A 13,435-nucleotide genomic window follows, 5' to 3' on the forward strand; every position below is an offset into this window, starting at 1 on the left:
CACTGAGGAGGGATTTTCAAAACCAATCTCTTACTGAGGGCTTACATCCAGCGGATGTGGACACATCTGCCTCCATCGGCCCACCTTCTAAAAAGCGAACCCTAACCAGTGAATCTGAATCCACTGGGAACCGACTTGGCGCCTCTGAGTGCACCAGTGAGTGGGAGTCAGTCAAAGCCACAAGCACTTTCCGGGAGGTGGGGGGGTGTTTGGGGCTAGCGGTGAGGAGGTGGCTGCTGGGAGGCAAAGCTAATTCACTGTGACAGAAATCAGAGCTGTCAGGACCACCATGACCAAGGAGCATGGACAGCATATATCCAGTCAAACCCACAGCTAAGGGAAAGAAGGGATGTTGGCGGCTCAGGAATAAAGAAGAGAGATGTGCTGCGTTAGGCACTTAGAAGAAGAGTGTGTGAATGTGCGTGCGCGCGTGTGTGGGCAACATCTATCCACGCAGAGCCGCAAAAATAGAAGGAAAAATTAAGCAAAGGAAGTAGGCAAGTGGGACAAGACCTTCTGCAGCACAAACGGCACGTACCAAAGATGAGAAACGATCCGTTTAACTCGGAAAAATGAAACACACAGCTGGCTGGATTTTCAAGACAATCAACACCCTGACAGCATCAGACTTTAATTTTCACTCTCCGGAGCGTGATGGTGAAAGGTCACCAGATAACATGTGAAGTTCATACGGAACCTTCCACAATTGCTTTATTGAGAAAAACTGTACAAACTGAATGGAAAAGAATATAGTTTTGGAATTATACAAAAAAAAGAGGGAGAGAGAGAGAGTGAGTGCAATAGAAGGGCAGTCAGGTCTCTGAATGACACGGGGAAGGAGGAGGGATTGGAGGAGATTAAGAGAGCCCCGTGCTGTTTGTTTTACACTGCAAAGCACCACAAGATGTGTGTTGAGCGGCACTCTTCTTTTGGGAGAATAGAAAGTCGGTAGGGGGTGGGGACTTAAACTTGTTTCAAGAGAGAGGCAAAAGAAGGGTATAATTCCCCAAGCGCCGTGGGTGGAGGATCCAAGAAGAAGATAAGGATAAGACTTCAACGTAGTGGGTAATCACTGGGAAATCCACATGATGGGATCCACATTTGGAAGAAGATAAAAAAAAAATAAAAAAAACAAAGCCAGAAAGTTGGAGGTTCATGGTGGCGCGGAATAGTTTGTGATGCGTAAGTATTTTTTCTTTTCTTCTTTTATTTGCAATAGGGTGAATAGGGTGAGCTTAAATAAGTGAGTCAAATTGCTGACTTCTCTGGAAGCGGTACGAACATTTACCGTTGTGCCTGGACGTGTCACGAGCATCAAAACCAGTTTGTAGAAATATATATTTGAAGAGAACCTCTTTTTCTTTGACAATTCTTAAACACGGCTTTAACTTTAAAGATGCGAGGTTTGTCAGTAAACACAAAACCCAATCAGCAATTATTATGATGCATGATTATTTTAAAGCAAAAGAAAATCCAATCTCTAACTCGAGCTGGCAATGAATGTATATTTTCTTATCTTCAAAGAAAAAGAAAAATCAGATTAAAAGAAAAATACTGTGCAGCTGAAAATCCCTTAAGCTTTGGGGGGGAAAGTGAGGCCTGTTAAATTAATTGCTTAATAAATGAACAGCATATTAACAGAGGAATAACTGTTATTTGGAGCACAACAATTATTACAGCACCAAAGTAAATAAATAAACACTGACACATTTCAAATGTCATGGTGATTAGTTCTAATTCAACAACTGAGACATTTCTTAAGCAGAAAGGATCTCTTTTATTCCAGAAAACTACTTTATCTGCCACAAAATCAATGTTTTCTGTGCAGCATTAATCTTGTAATTTATCTTCTGTGTGCTGAACAGGTCAAAGCTCCAAGACTTGGCAAAACGAAAAGCTGTTTGTTATTTCTTGCTGCCTCTTATTTGATTCTCATATAACCAGGGAGAGCAGGAGGGAGTTGAAGCCTTGACGGACCTGACGTCCAGAAACATGACCCGCGGACGATACCGAGGCCTTTTGCTGCTGCTGTCCTGTGTCCTTCACAGCTCTGCCCAGAGCTGCCCGTCCGTGTGCCTCTGTATATCTGACACCGTAAGCTGCAGCTCCAGCAGTCTGGTTAAACTACCGCGCTCCCTGCCCTCCTTCTCCGTCAACCTCGACCTCAGCCACAACTACGTGACGTGGCTGGGTCCAAGCAGCTTCAATACGCTGCCCCGTCTGGAAAGCCTCTGGATGGCTCACAATCAGCTGGGCTCCCTAGGCTATGGTGTGTTTAATAACGTATCCAGGCTCAGGTATCTTGACCTGTCCTCCAACAAGCTGCAGGTGCTGGAGCAGCATTACTTCCAGGGGCTGTGGAGGCTGGAGGAGCTCCGTCTCTTCAATAATAAGATCGCACAAGTGGAGCCTGGCACCTTGAGTGGTCTGAGCAGCTTAAAAAAGGTGTACTTCAGCTTCAACCAGATTACCCACTTCCCATTCTTCTCCATCCAAGACCACAGTCATCCATTCCTTTCCATGCTGGACCTCTCTTCCAACCGATTGACTCGTCTGCCGTGGGAGGACGTGAAAGCTATGCCGGGCCTGGTGCAGCGAGGGTTATATCTCCACAACAACTCTCTGATCTGCGACTGCTCCATGTACAGTCTGTTTTGGCACTGGAATCTAAGAGGTTACGACTCAATTAAGGACTTTGCGGATGAACACATCTGCAACATTCATGGGGATCCCCGGGCGTCCATCCGGTTCCTGCGTAACAACCGCTTCTTCCTCAATTGCTCTGTGGAAACAACAGTCATGCAGCCCGCAGCGGTTTTCCACACCAAAGTGATTGTTGCAGAGGGAGACAGGGTACGTCTTGACTGTCAAACATCCCTGAGCGGCACAGACCTCTCATTTACATGGTTCTTCCCAGGCAGGGGCTTTATCAACCAGACTAGCGTAAATGACACTCTAATTAGCATGTTTTCCAACGGCACCGTAGAGATCCACGCAGCCACGGTCAACGACTCAGGTCTGTATCTGTGCACAGCTGTGGACATTAAGCAGGCAGTGAATGCGACTCGGGAGGTGAATGTGACTGTGCTGCTGCCTGCAGCGGAGTCATTCAACACCGGCTACACAACGCTGCTGGGCTGTATAGTGACTCTGGTTCTCATCCTTACGTACCTTTTCCTGAGTTCCTGCCACTGCAGCCGTTGTAAACAGCCTGCAGGCTACAACAACACCACCTTATCGTCTGTCTTTTCCTCCTCCAAAAGAGGCCAATCCAGAATGGAAACTTTAAAGCACGTAACTTTCCTGGAGCCCATGTTGGGTGAAAAAGGAGCTGAATGGGAAAATGAGAGCTGATACTGAACAAGGTTTTTTTCCTGATTGCTTTCTAAAAAAAAAAAAAAAAACTATCCTCAAACTCAGGAATCAGTATTGATATGTTATTTGAAAGTTAATATGAAGCAGAAACGACTATCGTGTTTCTTCCCAAACTACCACTAAACTAAAAAAAAGCTATTTTCTGTTACAATTCTTCTCTTTTCTATCTCACGATCAGGCAGTAGCAATAAAAGTTTCAGCTATGGTTTATACACCTCATTGTAGTGTTATTATCTCTCTCAAAAATCGGCTAACACCATCTCTGTGTTCCCAGGCAAAGCATTAAGAGAAGTATTTCTTCTGGGATCAGAGTAAAATTGGGTTTATTTTTTTTGATATTGGTAGTTTTAGACAAACACCTGTTCTGCTGATGTAATTCTGGTTTTAAATGTCTCTGTGCTAAAGCTGTAAATGTATCAAAGTTAATAAAAATGTAAAAAGAAATTGTATCTATTAGAAAAAGTAGAGGTGCCCCCTGCAGTAATACATCATACATATGCATATCATGGATAACCTGTTGCGGGAATCTGGCAGCGAAAAACAGTGAATCTCCATCTTTGTGCCGCTTATCTGGCAAATAGTGAAGTGCAAAAATCAGTAGTGTCAATAAACAAAAAACAAAGCGCAGTTGGGCTGCTCTTCAAAGACGGCGTCTCTTTGATCGCACACAGCGGAGCACTTTGAACACTGCAGAACAAAGACGAGCGCAAAATATGAACTGAAGTGACAAATTCTGCAAGCATCCCTGGTGCAAACCCCGGGGGGGGGCATTACCTTGTACAGCTCTGTTTTTGTTTATTATTTTTACCCAGCATTTATGAAAAGAGGGAATTACACACAATGACAGTGGAGATTAAAGATAGTGAAGGACTTGTATGCACCGCTGTGACGAAGCCTAATTCAGAAGGACGAAAACATCATGTTGATTTTTATGAATAACACCACAAGACATAGAAGTGAATGCAAATGATGGGATATTCGAACCCTGATGGGACAAAATGGGGATCTCAAAAGAAACGAATCAATTTCTACCACTTAAAGCTTCTATAATTTGTTGAAATTGTAGTTTAAATTTAATGCAAACACCAGGTGGGACCAAGAATTGTGTCAAGATTGAATAGGATTAGAAGTAATCCTATACAGAATTGTTCAAAGTACTTGTGAGTATCAATGCATCTCACTAAGCCGAGCATGTCGTCAAAGCAGGAGCATCTGATTACTTCTAAGTCTCCAATGAAAACTAATTTTAAAACAGGAGAGATTAATATTATTGGGCAGCATGAATACAAATTCACACACATATAAGTCTTAACCTGAAATCAAATGGGTAACCGTGCATGAAACAGGAACAGACTGGCTCTAATCACTGAAAACTCCAAAGGGATTACACATAAATCTGTCAGACTAAGAGAACTGTATTGTACTTTACCACTCAAGTTTCAATAATTTGCAAGGCCGCAGAAACATTTAATTCCCTGAACAGAGATGACGTAACGTGCTGCCGTGCGCTCGTGTGATGTAACATCATGTATCACCAGAGTCTGTCGTGACATGTTATTTTTCAAAGGCAAGGAACTGGAAACATTAACAGGTTTGATGAGTAGGGGTTTAGCTTTTAGAAGATTACGCGGATAAAAAAAATAAAATCAGGTGCTTTGTCATTTCCAGGGTTTTTAAATCCCTCTAATCTGGTTCTGGTCTCTGACACGAACAAAGCTGGGTGGGGATTTATTGTTTCTGATATGATTTCGCGCAAAGCTAGAACACAGGGGACATGATGTGAGCATCTCATAAATGTGCACAGGTGACCGTGGTTACATAACATAAGCGCATTGCTGATTTAGAGACTCAACCACACTGTCAAGCAGCACATTAAAGTTGCGATGCATGAAATTAGGATCTGAATGACATTTGGTATTCAGCAATATATTTTAATCCTTGCGACAGCGTGCATTTAACTGATAACAAAAGGCCTTGACAGTGCATTCTGAAAATAAATATACACCATGAATAATCATTTAATAGTTTTATGTAATGTATGGCAGCTTATTTCTAACTAGTTATAAGTAGGGCTGCTCAAATTCACATGTTACTATTTCATTCAAATGTCCTTTCTACACAAAAACCTACGAGCCCACGTAGCTCGGTCCATCTGCTTTCTGCAAAATATCCTGAGTTGCTCCAACAAATGATCTAGATGTAAATGAAGCACCCCTCAATGTTTGAAAAGATGCCCTCCTCATAAGCAAAACACTCCATCAGGCTTCAATTAAGGCATGCACTTCCCGTCCCAGATTAATTGTTTTTCCTAGTTCGGCTGGGCTCCCAGGGATTCAAACTCATCTTAGTCAAGAATCTAATTACTGTGAAAAAGGAGTTTTTATTCTGAATAGCACAAGTTGAATTGCTTTTCACTGGTGGAGGGCTGCTTGCGACTGTCAGAATATGCTATTACTGAACTGTCAAAACACTCATCAGGCGAGAGTGTAGGCATCCAGCTGTGTCAGATACGTACACATCTTTCAGATTATTTGACACCGTCATACACAAGCCCGTGGGAGGGCCAGTGTCAACTAAAGCCCTCATTTCATTCTAACTGGACACCTCGGTTGGGACATGAGCTTGTGAGAAAGCCAAAATATGTTCATTTCAGAGCAGTCTGAAGGCTGGAAAACGCTCCTCTGTAGATTCCTTTTCTTTTGTCTTTTTCCTTTTTCTGTAAGAGTCGGCTGCTTTCACAAAACACTAAAACAAGCACATAGTTCTCCAGCACAAGCCGTTTCTCACACCATTGTACTGGAGGTGTTGTGCACTTTGAAAATGCCATAAAAACAGCGAGATGTCAGACATATGAAACAAGAACGTATCAGAGCGCTGTGGGGAACGTTGTTCATGAATATCACAGGCCCATATAAATTGTATTTCATCGTAAACAAACAAATAACTGTATACACTGATAAACCCTGAACTATGTCACACTGCACATTAGCCCCCTGGCTCATCCGTTCTGTGGATGAGCTACTTAGCATGGCAATGGGCTTACATTGCTGTCGTAAGTGGAATTTACTTGGGTATTATAGGATTTGACAGGCAAAATGACTCCGAGTATTTTAAGTTTTACATTGTGGCTTGTCATGACTACTTTTTCACAACTCCCCCCTGTCTTTTTGCTCCTCCTCAGTGTTCAGTTATTGTTATTTCTTTGACTGGTTTCATTGGTTAATCCTGTGCTTGTCGGTGTCCTCATTGTGTCTGACTGGACTTTGATGAAATGTAGCTTTATTGTCTTTATTTCCTAAAAACTGGTTGGCTGTTAAATATGCATGTGTCTGTTTCTGTTTATGTAGATATATGTATTCAGATAGAGAGCTGTGTATAAATACATATACAGTTCATGGAAATATGATCATGTTTTCAGTGTTTCTTTGATGTCTTTCTAATAGATAGTAGGAATGGGCGATATTTTACCGTTCACGATATACCGTCAAAAAAATTCCTCACGATAAGAATTTGTCATGACGCGGTAAAAACGATAAATTCCCGTTGATGATGTTTTTGTGTAAAGCTGATTTTTGGAAGGAAGGAAGGAAGGAAGGAAGGAAGGAAGGAAGGAAGGAAGGAAGGAAGGAAGGAAGGAAGGAAGGAAGGAAGGAAGGAAGGAAGGAAGGAAGGAAGGAAGGAAGGAAGGAAGGAAGGAAGGAAGGAAGGAAGGAAGGAGAGAGCAGGAGGAAAGAAGGAAGGAAGGGGAAAAAAGAAGGAAGGAAAAAAGGAAGGAAGGAAGGAAGGAAGGAAACAAGGAAGGAAGGAAGAAAAGAAGGAAAGAAGGAAGGAAGGGAGAAAAGAGGAAAGGAAGAAGGAAGGAGAGAGCAGGAGGAAAGAAGGAAGGAAGGGGAAGAAGGAAGGAAGGAAGGAAGGAAGGAAGGAAGGAAGGAAGGAAGGAAGGAAGGAAGGAAGGAAGGAAGGAAGGAAGGAAGGAAGGAAGGAGCAGGAGGAAAGGAGGAAGGAAGGGAAAAAAGAAGGAAGGAAGGAAGGAAGGGAAGAAAGAAAGAAAGAAAGAAAGAAAGAAAGAAAGAAAGAAAGAAAGAAAGAAAGAAAGAAAGAAAGAAAGAAAGAAAGAAAGAAAGAAAGAAAGAAAGAAAGAAAGAAAGAAAGAAAGAAAGAAAGATAAATTCCCGTTGATGACAAACATGGCGGATCTGAGAGCGAGATAGATTCATAGTTAAAAAGGTGGAGTTGAATTGGTATTTTTTTTATCGTCATTTTTATCGTTATCGGGATAAATGCCAGAAATAATTGTGATACATTTTTTAGTCCATTCCGCCCATCCCTAATAGACACCTTCAAGTCAGATCACTTGTGGAGCTGTAGTAATTGACAATTCCTTAATGTGGATTTGCAGGATTTCAAGCAGTCAGTGGTTGACACAGACAGCAGGGTGATGCAAACGGTACACAGTGCTGTGGAAAAATCAGACTGCATCCAAATATATGTCTTACAACAGGGAGAAACTAAGAATAGTGAGACTGTGACTTTTGACACTGACTTTTGAACAAGTCAGAGTCTTTTCAGACACTGAAATTGAAAAGTACACAGGTCTTCCCATAGTCTGGTTCTCTCAGCTGTCAGACTTAATCTCAGGTGATGAGCCATCCCACACACCTACCGCCATCTCACCTTACAACACAGCCACGAGGAAACACGGCCGGGGTTGCAGAGAGGATCAGCTCCGAGCAGAGGTGGACCACGGTGGGGGGGGGATGTCACTGAGCACCAGGAAGCAGGAAGACCTCCTCACATTCATCCATGGATGGATGGATACCTGGAAGGATGGGATACATTTCAAAGCAAGAAAAGATATTTAAGATAATACCTTTCCAAAAGATCAATAAAGTGGATTCAAATACAAATAACATTTAGGAATGATTTAGAACAGGGGTCGGCAACCCGCGGCTCTAGAGCCGCATGCGGCTCTTTAGCGCCGCCGTAGTGGCTCCTGGAGCTTTTTCAAAAATGTTTCACCTGTTTTTCCTTTTTTTCCCCTTTTTCTTCTTTCTCTTTCTTTTCTTGTTTTTTTTTATTTTTTCTTCTTTTTTTTTCCTTTTTTCCTCTTTCTTTGTCTTTATTTTCTCTTTTTATCCTTTCTTTTCTTGTTTTTTTTTCTTTTTTCTTCTTTCTTTCCTTTTTTCCACTTTTTTTTCTTCCTTTTTCCTTTCCTTTTTAATCTCGACATTTCGACTTTTTTCTCGACATTTCCACTTTTTTCTCGAGATTGTACTTCAACATTAATCTCAACATTTTGACTTTTTTCTCTAAATTGTAACTTTTTTCTCCACATTTTGACTTTTTTTCGAAATTTCACCTTTCACCATTTGTCTTCATTCTAAAGCTGATACAAGACCTTTCATTTTTTACGGCTCCAGACATATTCGTTTTTTGTGTTTTTGGTCCAATATGGCTCTTTCAACATTTTGGGTTGCCGACCCCTGATTTAGAATAATATGCCATACTGCTCCGTCATCACCTCCAGCGAGTTCAATCTGCTCAGGTCACCCGTCCATTGAAATAGCAACAGAAAGTTAGACACTAGCATCAAAACACATTTTGCAAATACAGTGAAAAGAAAAAAGTATGTGAACTAGTTAAAACTGTAGTTTTCTGCATTAATCAGGCATAAAATATGGTCTGATCTTCATCGAAGCCAGTCTTCATTCACCATATGGTTTTTAAAGGTCTGAAGGAAAAGGTAAGAAAACACTTGCCGCTAACAGCTGGTCCAGTTTCGTTTGGTTGCAGTGATTTCAAGAGGTATAACTCTCCATCCCACCTGCACAATATTCAAGCGGATGTTTGGACCATCCCTTTTTGCAGATTTGCGGTTTGGACACACATGTAGGACGCCTGAGGAGAAAGGAGCTTGAGGTAATTCAACGGCCTCTCCATGGGGGAGTGTCGGGTCAACGTCCTGCTGCACCGCCCAATTTTTTAAATACTTTAGCAGACACATGGCCACCCTGACATTTTCCTGGAGGGTGTTATTGGTAAACTTGGGAGAAACAGACTAATCCACTGAGTTGTACCTTCAACAATCTGGGTGAATCTTCAATGATTCACTCATGACTCACTCACTCATGAAACATCTTCACGTCAGCTGTTACTTGTAGGTTCTTCTGTACCTCCTTAAAGACTGAATTATTCTTTTGGGGTCATCTTAAGGCCCCCACTTCTAAAAAGACTAGCCAACGTATCAAACTATTAATATTACTTTTTTTAAATAAAGGGAATAAAGGGAGTATCCCTCTCCAGGCCGATGTGGATTATTTCTTTTTTAGAGGCATGACTCACATCTGCAAGTCCTTCTTATGAACAGCGCACTTTAGATATTTGTGTTGTATCAAGTGAATTAACTCTAAACCACACCTTCAAACTTATTTCATTAAGTGGACTCAAATTATGCAAACTATCAAATCTAATGAGCTTTTGTTTGATGTTATTGATTCATGAGTGTACTTACCTTTCCCACCAGCATTGCAAATGTTTCATGGTGTCTTCAGTAAAGACATAAGAAATTATAATTATTTGAAAGCTCTCAATTTAGCAAATTGTGACTGAAATAAAGATCTGAGGTCACATTTTATGGGAAATGCCGTAAACCAGTAGCCTAATCCCTATGGGTTCACTTACATATTTTTCTCACTGTAGGCCCTCTTTTGCCTTTCAATAGCAACAGTTTGGGTTGTTTTTTTTTGTTTTTGTACTTCTTAAAATGTATTGTATTATTATTATCAAGACATATTACTATCAATATGATGTTATCACTTCTAGGTGGCCATGACAAAATAATAAACAGTTATTTTACTTAAAAATCCATGTTTAAAGCTACTGAGGAAAGATTAAAGAAGCAAACTATCTACTTATAGCCTGCAGAGAGAAGGGTTCTGCAACTGACTGAAAAAATGCGTTTTATAGCTTAAGCAGATTTACTGGTAGAGATGTAGTACAGTTTAGTCTCACTCACCATCAATCAAGAAGTCCATTAGACCTTTACCTGCTACGTTTCCTGCACTTGATAAACGCCTGGTGAGAAAAGCAGCATGCTCAGAAACTCAGAGGAGGAACGAGGAGACCAGGAGATCAGGGGCTGCAGTGCCTCCTCCTGGCGGAACCACAGGATAAAGCCGGATTTATGGTTCCGCGTTACACCAACGCAGAGCCTACGACGTACCGTATGCGTCGCCGCGTGCTCTACGCCGTAGGCTACGCCGTCGATTTAACGCGGAACCATAATTCAGGCTTAGAAGAAACATCAGCTTGAGTAGAGTACATAAAACAGTCAATAAACATGGCTTTACATTCATGATCTAAAACTGGTGGAACATTTTGTACTCCTTCAATTAAAATGAAATCCATTGATGCAGCTCAAACTAATTTCCCCCTCAGCACCCCAACTCTACGACGGAGTAGCCTATTAGGGCCAAACTAAGACAAAAAAAATTGGAAATTACGAGAATAAAGTCATAATATAATGAGAATAAAGTCGTAAAATTACGAGAATAAAGTCGTAATGTTGCGAGAATAAAGTCGTAATAGAATAAAGTAATATTATGAGAGTAAAGTCGTAATATTACGAGAATAAAGTCGTAAAATTACAAGAATAAAGTCGTAATGTTGCGAGAATAAAGTCGTAATATTATGAGAATATAATTTATGAGAACTCTAACAGGAAGAGCTTCTTCTCCCTGTGTTAAAATGAGGAATATTGAGCATCTTGTGAAGTTATATTTATATATTTATAATATATTACGACTTTATTCTCGTAATATTATGACTTTATTCTCGTAATTTTACGACTTTATTCTCGTAATATTATGACTTTATTCTCGTAATTTCCCTTTTGTTTTTTTGTTTGGCCCTAATACTCCGTCGTACAACTCTGACTGACTTCCAGTCAGGTTTGTTTGTTCTGCTCCTCTTTCCATCACGACCTGACCTGCTCAATGACCTACACTACTTTCATATTAGCAGCATCAAACTTTTCTTAATCCCACTTGAATGGATGTTGGTGAAACTGAAGCGACTTTGGCACTGTAACCATTTTTTTCCACTCCTTCACTTGGTCTCTCTTTGACAGACATTTCCTCAATAACTCGGTAAAATGTACCAACTTGTGAAGCTGAGTCTGAAATATTTCTCCTTTAACACATTTCTAATGGGTATTCTAGATTTAAAATAACCATCTGGGGAGTTCAGAGGAGAGTGCAATAAAAAAATGCATGTCACCCTGATTATACACTATGTGACAGATCTTAATTTTACAGGAGAAACTTACTTTTCATATTTTCTAAAGTTACCAAGGCAAAGCTTCAACTGGAATGAGGCTCAGGGGACCAAATGGCGACTCCTTGCATTAAGATGAAATGGCGCCCTCTGGTGTTTTCTTTCTGATACTTTACTCTGTTAATGAATTAGTAAAGTAAACCCTCTCTGGTAGGATGTGTGCTCTCCTAATTATTCTTTCAGTGAGGCCAGTAGGGTTCACATAAAGTCTGAAGCCACTTGAAGGGCTGCAGATCTGACACATGTCTCCACACAGAGCTCACGCTGCAGTTTCTGCTGCAGCAGCGAATGTTGGGCCATGTTATTTATATCTATCTGCCCAGGCAAAAAGTATCTCTTGGCCTCATGGTATTCTAATTACAGAATTATATTTTAAAGTAAATAAACATTAAAATAAATTAATAGCTATAAAATGTACAATGAATCATAGTAGCTAATAAATGATTAAAGGAGTAGAAAAAAAAGATGTAAACATAGAGATGAGCTTGGTAAACGCCCATAAGATCCCTGATATTATTTTTTTAATATTTAAGATGAATCCTAAAAGTAAAAAGGGCTTCAGCATTTCATAAGCAAACTCAAAGCTTTTTTCCCACTAGGCCAGCTCCGGCTTTGTACGTGATAAGGGTTTGAAAAATCCAAAAACAATGAATTAAATGTGACAGTGAGTCAGTTACAGTGAGTGAAGCATAAACAGGTCAAATCTCTCGTACCATCCTCTCCTCGGATCTTCTACAGTAGCACTCTGTCGGGAATGGTAACACTATGTTTATGTGAGTTTTAGGCAATCATTTAGACTCCAAGCTAAAATAGGTCTGCAGTTGCCAAGCCGACACGAGACACATGTATTTATCAGTTTTTTTATGTCGCATTTGAATGGGAAACTCCTTATTTTTGATAAATGTCATAGGTGGAAGAAGACTGCTCTCAAGACTTGGTTAATATGCAAGTTAAAAGTTAGATCCTAGTCAAATTGGCCTAAAATAATCCTCATGTAACCCTGGGAGCCAAAGTAGCCCATAACCATCCACACTAGCTAGTTAGTTATTTTTGCCAGATTTAAGGAGTAATAGAAAAGAAACCGTGTGTGTTAGATATTGTGTTAGTTTGTTATAAGATGTCATGATAGCACTGAGATCTAACAGGAATAGCATGAACATATTACCACTTATCACTTTAATCAGTGCAATCACAGCAGTATGATCTTTTCTAACTCCAGACTCAAACTCATTATGTGAACAATAATTCTGCAAATGTGCAATTATTTGTTTTAAGACCACTTTTTCAAGGATTTAAGAGATAAAAGACAGCTACATGGTGGATACACATCTGTAATTGGTTCATTAGGAAACAAAGTAGCCTTTTTAAGGACTTGCTTAATTACAATTTAGGAGCCACCGTCCACAGTTAATAGAGATAGATTATTCTGACTGAGCACCCGCCCTTATCAACACCTCAGCGACCAACCACAGAGCTGTTGATAAGGGCGGGACACTCGTAAATGGTCAGACTGGGATAGGGTGCATCAATAATGTCAACGGCTCAGAAAGCCTTCATTATCTGCATTAATTCAAATAAAACAATGGGAAACAAACTGTTTAAATAAGATACTTAAGCAGGGCTTTTGTTATTTTCGAAAGGGACAACATTAAACATGAGAGTTGTGACTACTGGGGGGTGATAAATTGTTTTCTCTAATTAAGAGAATCTTACCAGAAAAAGAGAA

General features: G+C 40.4%; 1 protein-coding gene across 2 annotated transcripts; it reads left to right on the forward strand.

Moving 5' to 3' along the window:
* Positions 1-878: 878 nt before the first annotated feature.
* Positions 879-6,693, forward strand: LOC133457079 (amphoterin-induced protein 3-like). Of its 2 annotated transcripts, none has more exons than XM_061735946.1 (2): positions 879-1,182; positions 1,866-6,693. In XM_061735946.1, the coding sequence occupies exon 2, from the start codon at positions 1,993-1,995 to the stop codon at positions 3,352-3,354; it is 1,362 nt and encodes a 453-aa protein (XP_061591930.1). In that variant the 5' UTR covers positions 879-1,182; positions 1,866-1,992; the 3' UTR covers positions 3,355-6,693. The 2 variants fall into 2 exon arrangements, with proteins under 2 accessions (XP_061591930.1, XP_061591931.1); XM_061735947.1 differs by having other exon boundaries at positions 1,945-6,693.
* The last annotated feature ends 6,742 nt before the right edge of the window (positions 6,694-13,435 follow it).

Source organism: Cololabis saira, chromosome 12, assembly GCF_033807715.1.
Source record: "Cololabis saira isolate AMF1-May2022 chromosome 12, fColSai1.1, whole genome shotgun sequence".
Taxonomy (NCBI): domain Eukaryota; kingdom Metazoa; phylum Chordata; class Actinopteri; order Beloniformes; family Belonidae; genus Cololabis; species Cololabis saira.